This window comes from Nomascus leucogenys, chromosome 1a (assembly GCF_006542625.1).
Source record: "Nomascus leucogenys isolate Asia chromosome 1a, Asia_NLE_v1, whole genome shotgun sequence".
NCBI lineage: Eukaryota > Metazoa > Chordata > Mammalia > Primates > Hylobatidae > Nomascus > Nomascus leucogenys.
This window is the reverse complement of record NC_044381.1, coordinates 36,972,091-36,995,584: the sequence shown is the minus strand read 5'-3', so window position 1 is coordinate 36,995,584 and position 23,494 is coordinate 36,972,091. Positions and strand designations below refer to the sequence as shown.

Here is a 23,494-nt window from a genome sequence, read left to right as displayed (position 1 = left end):
ATTAGCCATTTAAAAATGAGCAATCCACAACATTGTGCAACCACCACCTCTATCAAGGCCCAAAACACTTTTATTGCTCCAAAATAAAACCCTGTACCTATTACAGTTAGTTATTCTCACACTCCCTCTGCCCCAGCCGCTAGTGACCACCAATCTGTTTCTATGGATTTACTTATTGTGTGTATTTTCTACAAATGAAATCATACAATATGTGACTTTGTGTGTCTGGCTTCTTTCACTGAGCACAATGTTTTCCAGACTCATCCATGTTGTAGCACGAATCAGTACTTTATTCCTTTTTATACCTGAATGATATTCCACAATTTGTTTATCCGTTCATCCACTGATAGACATGTCAGTTATTTCCACCTTTTGGCTATTGTGATTAATGCTGCTTTGAACATTCTTGTAGAAGTATTTGTTTGAATGCCTGTTTTTAATTCTTTGGGAGTACATACCTAGGGGTGGAATTGATGAATGATACAGCAATTCTATGTTTAATTTTTTGAGTAACTGCTAACTTCTTTTCCATAGCAACCATACCACTTTCCACTCCAATCAGCAACGTATGCGGGCTCCAATTTTCCACATCGTTGCCAACATACATTTTCCATTTTTTAAAATTGTAGCCATCCTCATGGGTGTGAAGTGGTATCTCATTGTAGTTTTGATTTGCATCTCCCTAACAAGCCATGATGTTGAGCATCTTTTCATGTGCTTGTTGGCCATATGTGTATCCTCTTTGGGGAAATGTTTATTCAAGTCTTTTACCCATTTTAAAATTGGGTTGTTTTTCCTTTTGTTGTTGAGTTGTAAAAGTTCTTTCTGTATTCTAGATACTAGACCTTATCACATATATGATTTGTGAATATTTTTCCCCATCTGTATATTGTCATTTCAATGTCTTGATAGTATCCTTAGATGCTCAAAACTTTTAAATTCTGATGAGGTCCAGTTGATCTATTTTCTCTTTTGTTGCTTGTGTTTTTGTTATCATATCTAGGACTCCACTGCCAATTCTAAGGTCATAGAGACATACGCTTATGTTTTCTTCTAAGAATTTTATAGTTTTTTTTTTTTTTTTTTTTTTTTAGATGGAGTCTTGCTCTGTCTCCCAGGCTGGAGTGCAGTGACACAATCTCGGCTCACTGCAACCTCCACCTCCTGGGTTCAAGCGATGCTCCTACCTCAGCCTCCCGAGTAGCTGGGACTACAGGCACACACCACCACGCCTGGCTAATTTTTGTATTTTTAGTAGAGATGGGGTTTTGCCGTGTTGGCTAGGCTGGTCTCGAACTCCTGACCTCAGGGGATCTGCCCATCTCAGCCTTCCAAAGTGCTGGGATTACAGGCATGAGCCACCACGCCCGGCCTGAATTTTATAGTCTTAACTTATATTTAAGTCATTCCATTTTGAGTTCAACCTCACATGTGGTGTGAAATAGGGGTCCAACTTCATTCTCTTGCATGTGGATATTCAGTTGTCTCGATACCATTTGTTGAAACGATTATTGTTTCCCCATTGAATGCACTTTGCACCCTAGTTGAAATCAATTTGCTATAGATGTTTGGGTTTCTTTCTGGACGCTCAATTCTATTTCATTGTCTATCTATCTATCCTTACGCCAGCACTACACTGTTTAGCTTTTTAGTAAGTTTTGAAATCGATAAGGATGAGTTTTCTAATTTTGCTCTTTTTCAAGATTGTTTTGGCATTTGTGGCCCGTAATTCCATATGAATTTAAGGATCACCTTTTCTATTTCTGGGAAAAGGACTATTGGAACTTTGATAAGGATTACTTGGATCTGTAGATTGCTTTGGGTAGCATTGCCATCTTAATAATATTAAGTGTTCCAATCCAAGAACCGAAAATATTTTTTCATTTATTTAGGTCTTTAATTTCCTTCAGTAATGTTTTATAATTTTCGTTGTACAAGTCTTTCACCCCTTTGGTTGAATTTATTCCCAAGTTTTATTCTTTGGATGTATTATAAATGAAACTGTTTTCTTAATTTCCTTTTCAAATTTTTCATTGCTGATGTACAGAAACACCACTAATTTTTGTATGTTGATCTTGTACCCTGCAATATTGCTGACTTTATTAGTTCTAATAGGTTTTTTTGTGTGGAAATTCAGGGTTTTCTATACATAAGATTATGTCAAATACAAATAGAAACAATTTTACTTCTTCCTTTCCAGTTTGGATTCCACTGACTTCTTTTTCCTATTTATTCTGACTGAAACTTCCAGTACAATGTTGAATAGCAGCAGTAAAAGTGGGCACCCTTGTCTTGTTCCTGATCTTAGGGGCTCATTTCCTCACTTCTATCAGGTCCCAGGTCACAGGCTGTCGTCTCAGTGAGGCGTCCTCTGACTAGCCTTCCCAAAACAGCGGTGCCCACCCCACCCACACCCCACGCTGTCATCTTCTAGGTCCTTGTCCTGCTTTGTTCCTCCATAATGCTTAATACCATTCCATATCTTTATACGTTTATTATCTGTCTCCTTTCACTACATCAGAAGCTTTTGAGGATTTTACTCACTGCTGTCCCCTAGCCCCCAGAAAGGTGCCTGGCACATAGGAAGCACTCAATAAATGTTGTTGAATAAATAAATATACATATGCAATTTCTCACAAATGGAATTAAATTGTTCATGCTACTTTGTAAGCTTGCCTTTTTCACACAACATTTGTCCTAGGCGTTCTCCTTCTTAGTAAGTAGCAATCGCCATCATCCTTTATACTAACTGCTGGAAGTCCATTGTATGAATGCACCATAATTTCTTCACCAGTTCCTATGGATGGGCTTGACAGTGACCATCCTCATATATACCTCTTTACTCCCCTTATTCCGTTATGAATCTGACACTTTAAAAATATGATAATGAGGCAAGGATGCATTATTTTTCTCCCTTTTCATATTTTATTTGTTTGTTTAGAAATGTTTATACATTTTTCTCTCATTTCCCAAGGTCTCAGAACCTTTGGTTAAGGTATCCCATACCCTGGCATTCTATTATATGTTTTTTCATATTTTTTTCCTACTTACAGATTGTTTGGTCATGACCAATGCTTTTGATAGAGGGTTGTCAGCTTGGACCAAGTTATAAAATCATTCTTTTCAAGTGTGAGGGGTGCTGTGTTGGAGATCTCCGATTCCTGTTCTTTGGGGAAGTTGGTCCCCAGAGGGAGAAACCTGAAGGGACTCTCAGCATGGAGGGACCCACAGGGCTCTATAATGGTCCACGCAGGGCCATCACCAGAGGCTGCTCCATTGCAGCCACTCCCGTAACAGGTCCCCTGTGTGTTTGCAGGAAAGGTCTGGGTTCCTAAGCAGAAGCCATTGGATCCTGTGCTGGAAAGTGTGACGCTGGAACCGGAGCTGGAGGAAGCCTTGGCAAATGCTTCGGATGCAGAACTCTGTGACATTGCAGGTAAGAGGCGTTCCAGCAGCTTTCCACATCCTCCAGAAGGATTTGACCCACATCTGCAGGGAGCCTTGTAGGGTTCATTTCAGCATGAACACCTTCTCTATTTCTGTTGTTTTTTTTTTTTTTTTTTTTGAGACGGAGTCTTGCTCTGTCACCAGCTGGAGTGCAGTGGCCATCTTGCTCACTGCAAGCTCGCTCCTGGTTCAACCATCTCCTGCTCAGCTCCGAGTAGCTGGACTACAGGCACGCAACGGTAATTTTTTTGTATTTTAGTAGAGACAGGTTCACCGTGTTAGCCAGATGTCCGATCTCCTGACCTATCCCTGCCTCGCCCCCAAAGTGCTGGATACAGGCGGAGCCACCCCCCCAACACCTCTATTTCTAACAAGAACTAGAGGAGACCGAGAGTGTTAAAACAAAAATCCATTCTCAAAAACCAAAACAAGGAAAATAGAGAGAAAACCACACAAACCCACCACACCAGGGAGCCATCTGCTGTTGCCATGATACCCCATGCCAGAGGGATGTGGATGTATCTCAGGGAGAGCCCACAGATGCCCTTTCCCAGCCATTAGCATTGAATCCTTCCCGAGTCACTTGGGAAGAGAGGATAGAGGGAAAACAGACAGAGGGCCTCTGATGTCTTTGGCTTGGGAGGCTCACTAAGGGCTCGATTTTTACAACTTTGCATTTTGCCTGCAGTTGGCTCAGCGAGCCGGCTTTGAGGGGTCACCCTTGTATATCGCATATTTTCCCCATGCCCTCCGTCTTCGTATGTGTTTCCATATGATCTTCACAAACTATCCCCAGAACAACAGAAGGTGGCCTGATATTCAGAGCCCTTTGCCCCCCTCCCCGCCTCCCCCGACTTCTCTGCTGCTCTTGTCTAGTCTCTGTCCCACTGCTGTGGTGTTCCATCCCCAGGAAGGTCAGGCTCTGGCCACATCCAGCACCTTGTGCACTCCCTCCCCACCTACTGTGCTCCCTGATCCAGGGAGTGGGTGGGTTTTTATTCTGCAGGCTTGGAGACTGCTAATCATAGCCCAGGTGATGGCAGGAGGGTGGGCGGGGTGGGGAACGGCTCGAGGCAGGTGGGCAGGGGAGAGGGTAGAAGGGGATGCCTGTGACTGATTGGCTGTGAGAGCGAGGTAGAAGAGTCAAGCAGGGTAAACTCAGACACTAAGTGGTGTTGGTGCCATTAGTGACGGATGGCAAGGGAGGAGCAGGAAGAGGGGAGATACAGAGTTCAATTTACAACCTGTGGCACTTGAGGCACCTGTGGGCCACCCAAGTGGGGTCAGTTGTATAGGAAGGTCTGGAGTGCTACAGGGGGTTCCCATTCAGGATAGAGATTTGGGCATCATTAGTGTTGACAAGCTCCAGGAAGAATACACGGATCTCGTAGAAGCCTTTGGTGGTGGGGGGGCAAGTTGTGGAAATGGGGCAAAGCTAGAATGTGGGTCAGTTAGCCACAAATAGGCTGAGAACCAAAGGTCAAATCAAGATGGGCAGAATTGGATGCAGGAGCCACAGAGACAGAGTGAGGGTTCAGGGCTGGCCAGGAGACTCAGAGGCATGTGAGGCCAGAGGCCATGGCAGAGGTGGGAGGGCACCAGCACCAGCACCAGGGACTTGGCCGGCCATAGCTGCCTTCTGCGACTTGTGAGTGGTGTTGTGCATGACTTTGGTGACATTCGTTCAGGGGTGGGGGAGCCACTGGGGGATGTGCAGGGGCAGTGAGAAGACTCAACTATACACAAGGGGTACTCTGGGTGGTGACAGGTGAAGCCAGGCCTGGGGGACCTGAGGAGTGAATGCGGAGAGCCAGTGTGTAGACCCCAAGTCCAGACAGCCCTTTCCTCAGGAGACAGGGAATTTGAAGGACAAAGGGCAATGGCTTGAAGGGTATTGGGACTGAGAGAGAATGGTTTTCTTTTTCACTATGAAGTACAGAAGCAGTGAGTACTTCACCCAGCTGGGAAGGTAGCACTTAACTCCGGAACCTAGTTTGCTAGGGTAGGGATTTATTCTGTCAGAAGCCACACGAGTCACAGTAGATCCTCCATTGAGCCCATATATTACATATCACACTTCAACCAAACCATCTCCCCCAAGGGGGTCCCTTGAGTTTGGGTTAATCTGTGAGGCAGGGAGGTGGCTGATGCCTTGGTGCAGCATCTGCACATGGACTGGGGCTGTTTTTACGCTGGACTTTCTCCTCCAATCACCCTCCATGACGTCACTCCCCTCATTAGGCAGCTCAAAGGGATTATCAAATGACTGCTGTCACAACCGCCGGCTCCTGCGGTTCCTGTGCCAAATCAGAGCTGCAACCGTGTGCTACGTTTCTGTGTGACTTTCCTGAAACTATTTCTCTTTATTTTTGTTGGCGTGGCTATTTATTGTTATCTGTAATGATACAATATCCTGCTGAAGTCTGGGAAGGAGAGGGGAGCTGTAAGTCTACACCAGTGTTAACTGGCTAACCTTGGATGCCTGCCATTTGATGTTGGACATTTAAAAGATGGCAGCATCTCTGGGGAAGGAGGGACTGAACATTTTTGACCACCTACCATGTCCCAGGTTCTATGTGAGTTGCTCTCAAGACCTTGTTGCATTTATTGACCAAAACAATCCTATGAAGGAAATTTTATTACTGTCCCCATTTTACGGATGGAGAAAGTAGGCAAGGTGTGGTTAAATGCCTTGCCCAAAGGGCTTAAACCCAGGCAACTTCATTCTAGGGCCTATGTGCAGCATCATCGCCCAGTGTCACCTCAGTGAAGCCCTCCAGGGTAGGGGAGGACACAGAGCACAGAGGGTAGGCAACAGAGGGTGATGGGCAAGGCTGGAGAAGTTGGCTGGGGACTGGGGGGTGGTCACATTAGAAAAGGCTCTGGATGCCATACCAAAGAGATGAAACTTGGGACTAGGGGCATGAGGGAGAGCTAGATGGAAGCAGGAGTTTGAGTGGAGAGGAGGGGGTGTTCTGGAGGATGGGGGAATGGAGGAGGCAGGCCTTCGATGAGGCCGAGGCCTGGGCAGAGCTGTGGGATTGCGTCTGAGATGCAGCTTCACCAAGAGCCCAGCCGTTCCTAGTGCTGGCTCAGAGGCCGAGCAGCTGAGATGGTACCAGGCTTACCAGCCGGAGGCAGCAGAAAACAGGCTGGGTGGCTGATGAGGAGTGCTCTGCTGAGAGCTGACCTCAGAAACTCCGCATGAGATGAAGGCTGGACTTCGAACAGGGTGTTGGAGGTGCTGGGCGGAGCAGGCCCACCAGAGAGTGGTGGGTGGTTGGAGCCTTTTTCACAGGGCGGGTGACTGGGGCCAAGAGTGTGGGTGACTCACTGGAGGAAGAAGAGTAGGGAGAGGAGGACATGGGGCATCCAGGTCACCTGTAGTTGGTATGGCCTGTCTCCCAAGTGGAACATTTCCATCAGCTCAGCTCTGGCTTGGTCACTCACACACACAGTCAGTGCCGTCCATTTAGTCTCTGGACTAGGCCCTGGCAAAAGAACGGTAAGAAAACAGCCCAGTTTCCACCCTCACAGAGTCTACGTTAAACAAACACCAGGTAAGTATGAAATAACAAATGAGAGTGAGCGTCTGAACAGAATCAGTACAGCGTGTGAAGGGGGCACTCTGTAGGGCTGGGGGAGACCAGGGAAGAGCTATGGAGAAGAGCCAAGGAGCAGAAGAGTAGCAGTGAGAAAGTGCGGAGAAGGTCCAGGGCTTGGGAGCGGCAGGAGCAGCGGTTCCGGGCTGGGGAGGGCAGGCCCCTCTGAACCAAGTGGCGTGGCAGGCTTGCTATCTGCTGATGGTAGGAGCCTGCAGGGCACGCTCAGGTGTGCCCTCCTAACTCATGTGTGACACAGGTGAGGTGCGTCACTCATGCATTCACCTAACTGCTCACTAAGCCAGTGCACATTATTGAACTCACACTGTATACTAGGATGAACCGGAGCCAGTCCTTGCCTTTGGGAGGCCCAGGAGGTGATGAGGAGGACAGAAGAGAAACATGTATTTTTTTTAACCTTAAAATCTTTTGTCACTTAAACATGTAGATTTCAACATTAAAAGTGTCCCTGCTGGGCGACAAGCAGAGTGCACAGGTTCCTGGCAGGGCTAAGTTCTTGGCGCATAGCCTACAGGGTTGTAGGTCAGAGGCTGCTGGGAGTCAGCAAGCACTTATAATTCCCAGTGCCTCCCCTGCCCACTCACGAGGTGATGCTGGCTGGCTTTAGGGACCCTTCAGGTGGGGCAGGACCCAGGAAGGAAGTGGGGTAGGGAGACTCATCGTTTAGATGGGACAGCCTCGGGTCACTCACCCCCAAGGGCAGTTGGCAACCTGGGGGTCTTGCGGCTATCAGAGGCAGGCTTAGCCAGGCCACCCCCTGGCTTCTGGCTACTTCCATGTGCTTAGGCACCTGTCCTGCTACCCTGCCAGTGGCAGGGTGTATCTTATCCAGGAGCAGCTTAACTGCCTCTAAGTCCTGGGCCGGAGCCAGTTTCTCCCACCTGTCCCTGGGATGCAGGAGAACATCTACCAGCCATCTGCCCAGAGCCAGCCTGAGCAGCTGGCAGCTGGAGGAGCCGGGGATGTGTGCTGTTATCTCCCTGCGTCCTGAGTGGAATTACCAAATGAGTGAACTCTGCCAAGGCAGGGAGAGGAAACAGAACTCAATGTTCTTTTTCAGAGTTCAAAAATAGTCCTTTTTGAGTTTTGAGGAAGATCTAGACTTAAAAAAAAAAATCAAGTTCCCCAGTGCTAAATTCAGCCTTGCCAATATCTACAAAGAATGAAGCAACAGGCAATGTTGATGTGCCGTTTTCTCCCGTCACTCACTCCTGTTGATGTGGAGTGTGGCACAAAATCAAGTGAGAGGGAAAGTTGCGATTTTGTTCCTGGGGCTGGCAGAAGGTAATACTAGCCCCAGGCATTCTGCCCATCAATGGAAATCTAGCTGGGCCCTTCCCTTCCTTCTTTCCTTCCTTCCTTTTTCCCTCCTTTCTTCTTTTCGTCCTTCCTTTTTGTAATTCTAATTTCCTCTGAGCTGCAAAATGGTTTTATTTCTTCTTAGCCCTGCTGTTAACATATATAACCTCCTAGAATAAATATTCGTTATCTGTCCTTAGGATGCCAAAGTCAAGGGGAAGTTTTAGAACTTTAGAACTGCTAGTGACCTAGTGAATGAGAATACTAACTTAAAAGCCACGAGAGTCCTTGCTGTATGGTTTTGGCGAACCATTTCTCTCTTGAGCTTGCTGGAAAAGTTGGGGGTGGGGGTTCTACCACAGCTACTCTGGATGCTGTTTGTTTGTTTGTTTGTTTGTTTGTTTTTAGACAGAGTCTCACTTTGTTGCCCAGGGTGGAGTGCAGTGGCGCAATCTCGGCTCACTGCAACCTCCACCTCCTAGGTTCAAGCAATTCTCCTGACTCAGCCTCCCTAGTAGCTGGGATTACAGGCGTGTGCCACCATGCCCTGCTAATTTTTGTATTTTTAGTAGAGACGGGTTTCACCATGTTGGCTAGGCTGGTCTTGAACTCCTGGCCTCGAACTCCTGGCCTCAAGAGATCCACCCACCTCGGCCTCCCAAAGTGCTGGGATTACAGGCATGAGCCACCATGCCTAGCCCCTGGATATTTACTGTAAAAGTCAAACAGGATAAAAACATGAGAAATTGTTGTGTCGCTAAGTCCTATGGGTAGGTAAGAGATCAGTTCAAACACTCCATTTTACAAGTGAGAAAACTGAGAGCCCCCCTCAGCCCCCAAAAAGGAAGTGACCTATACAGGGTTACCCAGAAAATTCATACCAAGGCTCAGCCTGAAACACAGGTCTCCTTCCTCTTGGTCTCCTGGCAGTCTCTTGTAACTTCGCCGCCTCCATCCCTCTTTCTAGACCATCACAGGAAGCTGGCATCTGTGTGCCAAATGCACTTTCTATTTTCCACCTCTCTCCACTCTAAGCCACACCAGCCAGCCATATGAGGCTACATCTTTTATATGATCCCCCAAAACCTGTACAAAACCCCAGCACATCCCAGAGCTGCTCCCACATCCCCTGAGCTGCTCCGTGGGAGCTGGAGAGCCTGCCCCAGAATGGGACGCCTTCGTGGTGATCTGATTCACCTGCTGCTGACTCAGGCCTCAGCTCCTGTTGCCCACATAGATGCAGCCTAAATTAAAACCCATGAGAGCTTGGAAAAATGCAGATGCCTCTCTCCCCACCAGTTCTTTTAGTGATGAACAAGCAAGTCTAATTTTAGCAGAGAAGAATCTTAGAATGTAGGAAACAGAAAGGACTTTGAGATCATCTCATCTTGTGGTTTTCGACTCTCACTCAGCAACAGAATCACCTGAGGAGGTTTAAAAAAAAAAAAAAATCGGCCGGGCGTGGTGGCTCAAGCCTGTATCTCAGCACTTTGGAAGTCCAAGACAGGTGGATTACTTGAGGTCAGCAGTTCAAGACCAGCCTGGGCAACATGGTGAAACCCCGTCTCTACTAAAAATACAAAAATTAGCTAGATATGGTGGCACGTGTCTGTAATCCCAGCTACTTGGGAGGCTGAGGCAGGAGAATCACTTGAGCCCGGGAGGTGGAGGTTGCAGTGAGCCGAGATTGTGTCATTACACTCCAGCCTGTGCCACAGAGCGAGACTCTGTCTCAAAAATTTAAAAAAAAAAAAAAAAATATATATATATATATATATATACACACACACACATATCCGGAGATTCCGATTGGTTGGTCCAGGATGGAGAGAGGCACTGATATGGTCTTAAAGCTCCCTGGGTGATCCATGTGTGCAGCCTTGACTGAGAGCCACTGGTCTTGTCTCAACCCCTCATTGGAAAGAGGAGGTTGAAGCCTAGAGAGGGGAGGGGAATTGCCCAAGGTCACACTGACATCAGGGGCATGGTCAGGGCTGGAACTTGGGTTTCCTGACTCTTCATTAAGGGCTCCCATGTTGTCTCTCTAACAGGAAACCATATCTAATCAAATGACTTGGGTGTTTTTTAAAAATCATCACCAAATATTTGCTAAATACCGTATTCAGGGAGAGGTGGAAGAGAAAATATCCTTCTCTGACCTCCAGAAGCCTACAGTCTAGTAGCAGCACACGTGTATCTATATATGTCTAACAGCAGATAGATTCTGAGGCATACACTAGGTGCTGTGGGAGAATTAGAGAGGGAGAGGAGGAATCCAGGAAGACTCCCTGGAGGAGGAAGAGTTACTCCCAGTCTTGAAGGATAAGGCCGTAGAGTTGTTAGATAAAATACAGGATGTTCAACTGAATTCAAATTTCAGAGAACAACGAATATGTCCCAGTATTGAATGGGGCATACTTAGCTAAAAAAAAAATTTGGTGTTGGCCAGGCGACGTGGCTCATGCCTGCAGTCCCAGCACTCTGGGAGACCAAGGCTGGTGGATCAAGAAGTCAGGAGTTCAAGACCAACCTGGCCAAGATGGTGAAACCCTGTCTCTACTAAAAATACAAAAATTAGCTGGGCGTGGTGGCACACTCCTGTAATCCCAGCTACTCAGGAGGCTGAGGCAGAGAATTCCTTAAACCCCGTAGGCGGAGTTTACAGTGAGCCGAGATCTCGCCACTGCACTCCAGCCTGGGCGACAGAGCGAGACTCCATCTCAAAAAAAAAAAAAAAATTGTTGTTTATCTAAAATTCCAAGTCAAGTGGGTGCAGAGAATCACCAGCAGAAGGGAGAGTACTAGCAAAAGCAGGAGCAGCTATGAGCAAGGACTGTTTGTGTAGCTGGAGCAGAGAAGCTGTTGGGAGGGGGAGTGCAACAACACTGTTGAGGTGGGGCCGGCCCAGGGAGGACCTGTGAAGCCAGGCTCTGGGTTTGGACTTGGCTGTACAAGCCACCGTCCTCCCATCTGGACAGCTGCAACAGCCTCACAGCTCTGCAGCCACGTCCATCTCTCCCCTCTGTAGTGAGTTCTCAACACAATAGTCAGAACTCAGGTCAGACCATCTCACTTCCTGCTCAAGCCTTCAATGGCTTCCCAGGCTGTTCCTAGGAAAAGACACCCGAACTCCTTACTCAGCCTAGAAGACCCTGTAGAATCTGACCTTACCTAGGTGAATAAAATCTACTCTAGAGGGTTATTGGGCAGATCAAGGAGGGAGTGTCAGGCAATGGTTCTCAACCTTGGCTGCTCATTGAAACCATCCAGGGAGCTTTAAAAATGCAGGTGCCTGAGCTCCATCCCCAGAGATTTTGGGTTAATTGGTCTAGGGTGGGACTGGGCATCAGGAATTTCAACAGATCCCCAAGTGATTCCAGTGTGCAACCAAACTGGGAATGATGGCTACAAAGTGTCTTCCCTGGCCCAGAGCCTGTGCTCAGTGAGAGGGGTGGCGTTGCCATGCTTCTGATTATTACCGCCACACATCCAGCTTCTATCCTGTTTCCCCCAGCAGTGATTTTCACAGCTGTGTCATCACTGGTTTCCTGGCCTTGGCATCTTCCTACTCTCCACCTCCCAACATGCAGCACAGAGCAGCTGGAAAGGTCTTTCCTGAAATGCCAACCTGACCTTCCTCCCTCACCGGCCTGCCACTCTCTGAACCTCGAAGCTTTCCCACCTGCGTTCCTCTGCCTGTAATGTTTTATAGCCCTTCTCTTAACTTGACCAACACTTACTCCTCCTTCCCATCCCAAGTTCCTCTTTTATGCTGTCTTAGGACTGAACTTTTTCCTCTACCACACTCACCATACCCTGTGCTGGTTTTTCATTGTGTGGGAACTTGCTTGGCTCCTCTCTCCCCCAGCACACTTTCAGCTCCATGAGCGGAGACCCAGTCTTTCTTATTCTCCACTGTCCCCACCAGAGCCTAGCACACAGTGCTGGGGTGGGCCTCATTACATGTTGAACAAATGAATGGATGAAAGAATGGCTGAGCACGGGAGCAATGAGATCAGGTTGGCATTTCCAGAAAGAGCTTTCCAGCTGCTTTGTGCTGCATGCTGGGAGGTAGAGGGAAGGAAGAGGCCAAGACCAAGAAACCAGTGATGACACAGCTGTGACAATACAGACAAAGAATGATCAGGCCTCCACTAGGACGGAGATGATGGGATGGGAGGGGGACAGATCTCAGAGACACTGGGACGGTCAAATGGGCTTATGGGGGAGAAGGTGCCAGATTCCCTGATGTTTTACCCTGAGGGACAGGCAGGATGACAAGATGGAAAGAGAGCCTTCCAAAGAAAGAGGCTGTCACTGGAAAGAGCCATTCTGGTTTGGCCACGTTGAGCTGGATGTGCCAGCAGGACATCGGGGAATCAGAGGCCAGCGGCAGAGCAGCCTGGGCTGGGGCTGGGGATTTCAGAGTCACATCAATAGAGGTGAGAGTAAAAGTAAAATAGAATTTTGAAGTTTTCATGCAAGTGTTTCTTGCCATTTCTGTGAGCCAGAGTTCCCGGGGTTAGGAGTATGGGTCCCTAGGAGGCTCTTCTGTCTGCAGAGGCACATCATGAGCGCTTCCCTTGTCCCTGCAGCGATCCTGGGCATGCACACGCTCATGAGTAACCAGCAGTACTACCAGGCGCTGAGCAGCAGCTCCATCATGAACAAGGAGGGGCTCAACAGTGAGTATGCGCCCGCCCCCAGGAGGGACCTCATGCTTCTTGCTTCCTCCACTCACTGATGTTCTCTGGCTCGTTGCAGAAGTTTTAACATGTTATATAGCCAAATCTGTTCATCCTTTCCTTTGAGTCTCCTGGGATTTGTGTCTTGTTTACAAAGGCCTTCTCTATCCCAGTATTATAGAAATGTTCTCCTATATTTTCTTCTAAAAGTTTTAGAGATTTAATTTTTATATTCAACTTTTTCTTTTTTTAGACAGGGTCTTGCTCTGTCAGCCAGGCTGGAGTGCATTGGCACAATCTTGGCGCACTGCAGCCTGGATCTCCTGGGCTTAAGCAATCCTCCCACCTCTGCCTCCTGAGTAGCTGAGGCTACAGGTGTATGCCAGCATGTCTGGCTAATTTTGTTTATTTTGTGTGGAGATGAGGTCACACCATTGCCTAGACTGGTCTCGAACTCCTGGACTCAAGCAATCCTCCTGCCTCAGCCTCCCAAAGTGCTGGGATTACAGGCATGAGCCATCACACCTGGCCTTATATTCAACTTCTTAATCTACCTGGAGTTCATGTTTGTGTGTGCTGTGGGATGAGACCAAACTTTCCTTTTTTTGAATTAATATCCAGTGGTCCCAACACCGTTCCTTGCAAGATTTATCCTTTCACCACTGGTTTGGGCTCCGCCTTTATCATCCACATGGATCTGTTTCTAGGTGCCTCCTCTGTTTCGTGAGCCCTTTTGTCCTTTCCTGTGCCAATATTGCATTGCCTTAATTACTCCACTGCATTGTTCCAAAGCTGGCATTTTGGCCCCAAACAGAAATGAGGCTGCCCAAAAAATAATTATTCCTCCCTCTGGAAGATTGATGCATTTCTTTCCCATCTGGGCTTCATCTTAGCCTCCCAAGAGTCCACTGACGTCATGAGCCCCGGGAAAATGACTAGCCCTGCTTTACGGATGTAGACCCAAGGTTCAGAGAGTTTAAGTAATTCACCCAGTTCTTGCAGGACGTCAAAGGCAGAGTCCAAGTAGAACCCCAGCCTCCTGGCTCCCTTGCGGGGCTTCTTCTGAGTGGTGCCCCCTACCCCCACCCAGCGCCTGCGATGTGCAGCCCTCACGTGCCCCAACTCTGCACATGCTCCCTTCCACAGTATCTTTGTGTTGGCAGAAAGTGAGCCCCTTGTTTCTGTGAGCCACCTCCCTTTTATCGGTCACTCTAGGCGTGATTAAACCCACACAATACAAGCCTGTGCCCGACGAAGAACCAAATTCAACAGACGTAGAGGAAACGCTGGAACGGATAAAGAACAATGACCCAAAACTTGAAGAAGTTAACCTGAATAATATCCGGGTAAGGTCCATTTATTTCATTTTACCTGTGTGTGGCTGCGGGAGGGGGAACCATGTCACCCAAATGCAAATGGTCCAGGGTTGGTTGTGCAGAGTAAACAGGGTCCTGTTTGGATTCTGGGTGTTTCTGCATTGGAAATAGGGACAAAACCTTTGCAAATGGGAGCCTTTAAGAGGGGTGGGCAGTGTAAACAAGTGCATCTGGCAGTCCTGGTTTCTTTCTGAGGATGATATCAGGCCCAGATGTTTAGCACGGGCCAACCCAGCTTCGATCTGGAAACCTGCCACATTATTCAAAACACTGAGAGATTCTCCGAGATAAAATCATGAGTCAGACACACGCTGCTGCACGGGATCTCAAGGCTGGAAAAGTCCAGTGCCCACTAGGCTCGGGGGTAACACAGGCCCTGGGCATGTCCCTCCCCTGTGCCATCGCTGCTGCTGTATCACATTCATATTCATCCTCATTTTACAGCCACAGAAGGGAGCTGTTGGCCAAAATGTCCAAAGCGATATCCCAAGCTGTCTGCCCTTTTCTCTGCGGACATTTCCTTATGTGATCCCGGGGCAGGGGAGGGACGGGTGGACAGGCAGTCTCACCCTGAACAGGCTACCGCAGGAAGAATTCAGAGACAAACGCAGCTGCCTACCCACCTGCTCGGCCCGGAGACCAGTGGATTAGTTCTGGGAGGGGGTGGGGGTAAGACTAGAAGCCAGCCCCCCATGCCCCTGCTCCACTTTCTTTCCTTCTCCACTTTATTTTAAGCAGCTGCCAGCCCCACGGCACCATCAGATTGGAAACCTGCACCCTAGTGTTCACCCCTACCTGGCCTCCCCATGCTCTGTTCCCACGGGAGCTAAAGTGACGCTCTGAGAGATTGGTAAAAACACAGCCATGTTTGCTTTCATGTGCCCAGTAGGAGACATTGGCACAATTCAGAATGCTGCCCGCTGGCAGCGAATGCTGTCTCAGGGCCGCAAGAGGGATGGAATCTCCCTGTGAGGCCCCAGCCTCCTCTGGGCCTCAGTTTCTCCTCTGCACTGTGAGCCTGTTGGACCAGATCAGTGGTTTTCACCTGAGAAGATTAAAAAATATATACCAACGCCCAGGCCTGACCCTAGAGATTCTGATTCTATTGTTCTGGGCCGGCTCAAGCATCACCATTTTGTAAAAGTTCCCCAGGAGTCTCTGATGTGCAGCCGGAGCAGAGACCCCCTGGGGTAGATATCTCTTAAAGAGCATCATATGCAACCCCCTTACCTGTTTTCCAGAAACAGGGCCAGAGAGGGCAAGAGGCTTCCACAGAGACATTTAGCAAGTCAGAAACATTGCCAATCACTGGGACCAAGGCCAAGTTCCAGCCCCTCCCCACACCCCTAGTCCTAGCTCTTTGCACAATACTACACACCTTAATTTTTGCCTCTTCTCTGGCCCCCAAGTGCACAAAGAAAGAGGTTACAGGTCTTATCTGAAATTTTCACGGAGGATTTTCTAAATCTGTTTACCAGGAAGTTCTCCCCAAATCTCAGTCATCTGGGACAAAGCCTGAACATTTTGCCCATTCAGCTTTTTGGCCAGAGACTTGCCAGGAATCAGTGAGTAGCCAGGCTAATCCACCTGCCCCAGCCTGTCCCAGGGGAGGCTTCTGGTCACTCTCTCTGTTGCCTTTCTTTGTGCAGAATATCCCCATCCCCACCCTCAAGGCATATGCAGAAGCCCTGAAAGAAAACTCATATGTGAAGAAGTTCAGCATCGTGGGGACACGGAGTAATGATCCCGTGGCGTATGTATGTACCTTTCCGTTCTGTTGCATTGTGGGTAGGGGGCCTTGAAACAGAAGGGTTGAAATATGTGGCCTCAGGACTGGTTGTATCCCACTAACAAAGAGCTTTATGTGGTACAGTGGAAGGCACTGGACCAGGAGCTATGAGGGTTGTAGAGGGAATGGCCATCACCTGGCACCACCTACACATCATCCTGGCCAATCCTCACAACCACTTCTGGTCTCAGATGTGCAGTTCTCCCCACTTTGCACTTAACGAATCTAGGGTTCAGAGAGGTCAGGCAACTTGTTTCGTCCAGTCACACAGCAAGTGAGAGGTGGACCTGCAATTCCAGTGCAGTCATGTGACCCCTAAATCTGTCTCTCTCTTCACTCAGCGCATCATATTAGAACAAGGGCCTGCCCTTCCCTGTTCCTCAGTTTTTCCATCTCTAAAATCAATGGCTTTGGCTGGGCGCAGTGGCTCACACCTGCAATTCCATCACTTTGGGAGGTCAAGACGGGTGGATCACTTGAGGTCAGAAATTCGAGACCAGCCTGGCCAACATGGTAAAACCTCGTCTTTACTAAAAGTATAAAAATTACCTGGGCATGGTGGTGCACGCCTGTAATCCCAGCTACTCGGGAGGCTGAAGCAGGAGAAGCACTTGAGCCCAGGAGGCAGAGGTTGTAGTGAGCCGAGATTGCACCACTGTACTCCAGCTTGGGCGACGGAGCGAGGCTCCATCACAAAATAAATAAATAAATAAATAAATATTACAAAAAATAAAAATGATGGTTTCATCAGCAGGTCCCAATGACCAATTTTATTTTACCAAGTCTCGAAAGATATTTCTGATCAAATTAAATTGTACTTACTCTGAAGTAGCCATCAAATCTTCTTTTTAAACATCCAGCACACATGTATTGAGAGTCTTTCTGTGCCCAACACTGAATTAGGTTCTGGGAATATAATTGTGACCAAACAGTCTCAGCTTCCACTTTCATAAAGATTCTAGTCCATTTGGCCAAGCCGACAACTAAAGGGCAACAGTACAGTGCAATTATTGCAAAGCTAGATTCCTGCAAGAAGGGCAGAAGCTAGTTTATCAGGGCTAGTAATTAACCATTTAGTAGCAATCAATTTTTTTCTGATTCTTAAAATAGGTAGGACAGTGTTCTTTCATATTTTTGAAATAATAGAAATAGCTCACAATCTCCCATTGCTGTCAGTGGGGAACCTCTGGATTGATGACCTCTGACCTCAGATCTCCATGGTTCCTTGCCCATAGGAACACAGCTGGCAAAGCCACATGCCCTGTCTGCCACTATGTCATGGGTCAGAAACCAAGCACATCCATTCTGGCCCTCAGCTCAGGTCCACAAATGCTTTTTGGGCGTGGACTCTGCCAGACCAACAGCTGACATCAGCCCATGCACACCAGTATGCCCGTGTCAAACACTGAGATGCTTCTGGGCCAGTTGGTAAATCAGGCTGCCAGAGCTCTGTCAGTGCCCCCACTGCCTGCCCTAGCTTTTCTCCTGGGCCCCGGTTCCTCCACTGGGACCCAGCATACAAGGAGTTAACACCTCGCAAGACAGGGCCTCCAGGACCTGCTCAGCCACCAGCATGTCCAGTTGGATCAGCCTGGCAGATTGCCTACTGGTTGTTATTTTGATTTTTTTAATTAGATTTGATTAAGCCAGGCCAGGCCTTTCCTGGGAGCAGGAGGGTTCTGGTGGAGGACACAGAGAGGATTCTGGCTGGGTCCTTTCCCTCAGGAGGGCCAGCCAAGTCAGAGACAGACACCATCATAGAGAAAGCTGACATGCCATCCCAGGGGCACACGTGAGTGAAGGGCACTGAGGAGGGGGCGATGATTTCAAAACAGAGGGCTTCCCGGGAGCTAGCCTCTCAGCAGGTCTCAGCAAGGCAGGGGTGACGGGGTAGGTATTCCTGGCTCGGAGCGTCATTTTAGGCAGCAGGGCCCACCGATCAGTGTGTCCTATCAGCTGCCGGTGTCTTTTTCCCTCCATGACGCATCGTTTCCACCAACTGCTAATTACCTCATTTCCGTCAGAGGCTCTGATTGTCATCTACACCCCGTGGCTGAGTTCCTCTGAAACGTGCTAGGGGCCACCTAAGCTCCTCTTCTCCAGTTTGCCCGGGTCACTTGCCCAGTGGGTGGTTTCCCAGGCTTCCCTCTCCTGCTCTGTAGTGCTCAGATGAAGAAAACCATGTCTCCATGGAATTTCCGTAGGGCAATAAAGAGACAAGTGGGGAGTATGTACAGGAGGTTGAGGCTTCACTGGTCACTCAGTGAACAATGCCTGAGGGCCTATTATGTGCTGGGTACTGTGGGCAACATGGGATAGATAGGATGCATTTTCAGCCCACCAGGAGTATATAGTCTAATAGCAGAGACAACACCGGTATGAAAACAACTCTGAACAGAGGAATCTAAGGTCCATAATGAGAGAAGTATGGCTCCATTCTATGAGGATTCAAGAGGGTAGGCTACAAGTATCTGGGGAATGTCAGCAAGAGCTCTCGGAGAAAGGGGCATTGAGAATGACCTTGAAAGATGGGCAGAGCTTGGACAGTGAAGCAGAAAGGGAAGGGAATTCCAGGTGGGAGGGATAGAAAGGGCAGAGACAAAGTGGGAAAGCACTGATCAGGCATGGGGAGCTGCGAGTAGCCCCACTGAAGAGGAGCAATGAGAGCTGATTCTGGACAGCGGAGTAGACCCAGGTCATAGAAGCTTTGGATGTAGGCTAAGCAACATAGAATTCTCCTGTGGGGGATCGGGAGCCATGGCGGGTTGCAGGAGAGGAGAGACACAGTCAGAGCTGTGCTTGGTGAAGGACATTGTTCCCCTAGGTGTCTTAGGTTCTACCCAGAGGGGCCTCCAGCCTTGCTCGGGGTGACTTTGCTTTCTCTTGTGCTTCAAGGCCCTTGCTGAGATGCTCAAGGAGAACAAGGTGTTGAAGACACTGAATGTGGAATCCAACTTCATTTCTGGAGCTGGGATTCTGCGCCTGGTAGAAGCCCTCCCATATAACACTTCTCTGGTGGAACTGAAAATTGACAACCAGGTGAGATGGGCAAGGGTCTCCTCAGGTCTGTTACTACATGCAGCTCACTGGCCTGCAGTTTTTCCCATGCTGCTGGATGGAGCTGAGAACGCTGATGATAGAAGCTCAGAGCCCAGCTTTGAGGGACCTCCAAGGTCCCCAAAGTTCACACCCTCTACCATGCTCACCTTCCTTCTTCATCGCTCCCACTATGTGCTCTTCCAGTTCTGCTTGAGTCCCTCTCATGATGAGGGACACACTCCTTACCAACATCACCACTTCCATTCTTAGGCAATGAGAACATTCTTCCTTATATCTGGTAGAAGTCAGCTCCCTGTAAGTCCTGTTTGTTGGGCTTAGCTCTGTTCTCTGCTTCATCCAGGACATCTGTTGCACAGATCTCATGAACCACTAAGCTCTCCTTCTCCAGGTTAAAATTCCCAATTTTCTCCATTCACCCCCATTCAATGGGGCTTTTGAATTTCCTCACCATTAACATTACTCTCTAGGCAAATTCTAGTTTGTCTTCATTCTTATGGAGTTACTGTTTCTCTGTAACTTCTGTGGGTCAATCATTTTATCTGCGGGGCAACTCTTTCAGCTCTGACTTTCTAAGAGGATGCTAATAACATCTTATATGTTACAAGTGTTGAGAATCTACTGTGGACCAGGCTCTGAGCTACACATCTTACATCCATCATCTTTGATCTTCACAACAACCCTACAGAATGTGGGTATCATCAGTCTCAGTTTTCAGAAAACAATCCAGACAAGCCAAAAATAAGCCCCTTTTTCAGGGCCATAGGGTCAGCATTTAGGAAGCAGGATTTGAATCCAGGCCTCCTTGACTCTAAAACTCTCACTTATTCCGCTGCAGCATGTTGCTTTTGATGTTAAAATGCTTTCTTTTTTTATGAATGGGGACTCAGTTGTTTTTTTCCACTACATGAAAATTTTTGCTGAATGGTTGTATAAATGTATGCATGGGAAAAAGATTGGAATGAAATATTACAAAATTCTAAACAGTGGTTATACCTGAGTGAGACTGTCACAAGTTTTTAACTTTTTTATTGTAAAATATGGCAAACATACAGAAAAGTGCATAAAACTTAAATGCATAGCTTAAGGAATCATAACAGGCATGTAACCCATGTCCAGGTCAAGAAACGAAAACATTACCAACCTACAGAAGACTTTGACTGTCCCTTCCCAACCATAGCCTTTTCAAAACCATTCACAACTTGCTCCCCCCTCACTTTCATGCCTCCATGCCTTTCCCTCCTCATGGAATGTCCTCCCCTGCCTCTACCCTCTTCTCTGCCTTCTGGGTTTAGTTGAAGCTTCACTTTATCTTAGTGGTGTTCTAGAGACAGCTTGAACAGCTTGCAAGAGCTGATTGTGGATATCTCTTCCTGAGACCGGTGATGGCACATTGGTGCCTTGAATTGCTCATGGTAGGTGGGAGTATTTACACTATGGAAATTGGCAAATTGGCACACCATGCATCAGGGCTTTTTTTTTTCTTGGAGAGCCAGGTTACTACTGTCTTCTCCCACTAGTCTGCCATAGCTCCTCCAAACCTCTGCCCAAAGAGAGTTAGATACCTCTTCCTCTGGGCTCCCCCAGCACCTTGGCTTCCCTTGAGCTTCCCAGAAGCTGGTGCTATGTCTGAGGCATCTCCTTATCTCAGTGCCCAGCTCAAGACCTGGCCCTTCAGGGGTGCCTGGTAAGTAAGATTGCCCTAGATGATCATGCATATTGTTCACAGCACAATGAGGTAGCAGAGAGCAAAATTCAACCTGGAATCTACTCTGCAAGCTGTGTGCCTCAGTATGGGGCTTTGTTCATGCAGAGAGGGCACTTTTTTCTAATTTATATAAAGCAGTCACATGAGCTGGTAGCAGCCGTGTCACGTGCATTTGCTGCATTAGACTTCTTGCATCTCTCGCATGCCGGTGGTCTTGCTGCTGCCTCGCTCATTCTCAGGCCCTCCACACCCCTACCCCTTCTGCACCCTCCCTTAGCCATTGCTGACTCTGCTCCATTGGAGGCAAGAGGGGCAGAGCAGATGGAACAAAGGCATGCAGCAGGCTTGGCAGCAGCCCTGGGCCAGGCCCTAGGATTGGCTACTCATGTGAATCCCAGCCTGGCCTGGCAGGAAGTCAGGGTCTACCCAGAGTCAGCTGAAACTTAACTCCCAGGGCAGAACGTCAGCCAAAGAGGACTGGGAGCACTGGCTTCAGGTCACTGTGGTGGCAGCTGCCAGGGAGTTGCCCCTTCCCTCCACACACTATCCCCACAGAGTCCAAGATGGAGCCCATGCTAACCATTGCCCTTACCTTAGCTGAATACTCTGGTTCAAAAACATTTACTTCCCTGAGCCTCAGTTTCCTGGCTTGTAAAATGGGGATTATAAAAATCTCTGCTTCTAAGGAGACAACAGATGTAAATTCTGAAGTTGTTAACTTTTAGAATTAGTGGGAAGGTGAACTAGGGGATTCACATGCTATTCTAAGAGTTAATTTCCTGAGCAGGTATCATGCGCCAAAACCATACTGGGTACTTTGTGTCTATTATCCAATTTAATGTTCACAAAGACTCCGTAAGTGGCGTTACAACCCATCCCTGTATCACAGATGAGGAAACTGAGTGCCAGGCAGGCTATGCAACCTGCCCAAGGCCACACAAGAAGCGAGAAGGGCAAGATTCAAACCCAGGTCTGTGTGACTCCAGAGTCCATGTATAATGCTCTGCCTGTCTGGGTTCTTGAAGCAGCTGTAGTTTCATGTGATGTCAGCCTGGCTTTTCTCATCTGTCCTCTGGCCTGGGGCCTGAGCACTGGTCAGCACCACCCCCCATCCAGTGAGCCTCTTTTTTGGTTCATCTCGACATTTTGATGAATGCTGGCTGCTTGCCAGGACTGTGCTGGGCTGTGTGCGGGACTGAGGCTCAGGTCCGCCCTCCAGAAATTTCCTCACTGGATGGGAGAAACGATGGTTGCAGAAATGACCATCATACCAGGCGCTCCAGCAGCCAGACAGTGGGCTGGGAGGTCCATCAGAGGGAGCAGTCTTAGTCAGGAATAGTGATCAGGGAGGGTTGCTTGGAGGAGGCAGATTTTGAGATAAACCCGTAGATGCTGGGTAGACCCTGACTTCCCACTCACAAGGTGAAAAGTATCTCAGGTGACATGGAGGCCGTGGCATCCCAGGTGCAGAGAGGAGTGGGGAAAGCCATGGAGCCCATCCACACAGGTTCACGGTACCCCCAGAGGAAAGCCAGAAAGGGGGTTAGGAGTCAGAGAGCTTTGAATGGGTAGGTTTAGGGAAAGTGGGCTGTGCTGTGCTCTGGGAAGATGGTTCTGGCTGGATGGGAGGGGACTGGGGGCAAGGAGAGGGTATCAGGGCCCAGGAGATCAGCCAGGAGCTATGGCCTCAAGGACCAGGGGGCTGTGGGGAGGTGCTCCTAACTGGAGTTGTGTCCGGCAGGGGAAGGGCTGAAGGCAGGTCTCAGGGAGGGGGCTCTGCTGACTCAGGCTCAGGAGGAGGCCACCTGTGCCTCCCCTTCAGGTGCCCCAGCCCCAGGCTTGGGGGAGGCAGGGCAGTGTGACACAGAGGAGGTGGCCAGTGGCACTTGATTTATTCCTTTCTTCCTCATTCCTGGTTAGTCACCGAGGTCCTTGGAGACGGGAGCTTTTTCCTCAGTCCTGTGCTTATAACCTGTGGCAGCAAGTCTCTGTCCTTCTTTCTCCTTATACGGACAGGGAAAGGGACTTGGGGAGTTCTGCCCAGGGTGACACGGAGCTGGCTCAGGACACAGTTTGGGAACCAGGACTTTGAAGCTGTTTGTTGACTCAAATAGTCTCTCTATCTCCAAGCAATGTTCTGTTGCCGCCTGCGGCTGCGCCAAGACCACGGTGAATTGGGAAAGGGCAGAGCAGGCCCCAGAGCCAGAAGGCACCGAGACAACATCTAGTCCAGTCCTCCTTTCACAAGTGGGGAAACTGAGGATGAGAGAAGGGATGGGACTAGCCTGAGGCCACAGGCCAGGTTAGTGGCACAGCTGGGTTGGAGCTGCAGTATCCTGGCTGCACTGATGGATGAATGGGAGAGACCCTGTGGGCCCCGAGGGAGCCTGCAGGCCCAGCCCAGGCCAAGCAGGCCATCTCTACACACGGCTTCTTTGCTGCTCTTACCAAACTCTCCAAACTCCCCACAGAGCTGCTCTTCCCCAGGACCCCCAGGGCACCGGGGGGCC

At 48.7% G+C, this 23,494-nt stretch overlaps 1 protein-coding gene across 1 annotated transcript in view; it reads left to right on the top strand.

Annotated features, from left to right (window-relative positions):
• Positions 1 to 23,494, top strand: part of TMOD1 (tropomodulin 1) — a 91,898-nt gene that overhangs the window by 47,041 nt on the left and 21,363 nt on the right. The window contains exons 4-8 of the mRNA XM_003260539.4: positions 3,317 to 3,436; positions 12,965 to 13,054; positions 14,270 to 14,400; positions 16,080 to 16,187; positions 19,115 to 19,258. Of these exons, the coding sequence (XP_003260587.1) occupies positions 3,317 to 3,436; positions 12,965 to 13,054; positions 14,270 to 14,400; positions 16,080 to 16,187; positions 19,115 to 19,258 (593 nt within the window). The remainder of the gene's footprint in view (positions 1 to 3,316; positions 3,437 to 12,964; positions 13,055 to 14,269; positions 14,401 to 16,079; positions 16,188 to 19,114; positions 19,259 to 23,494) is intronic.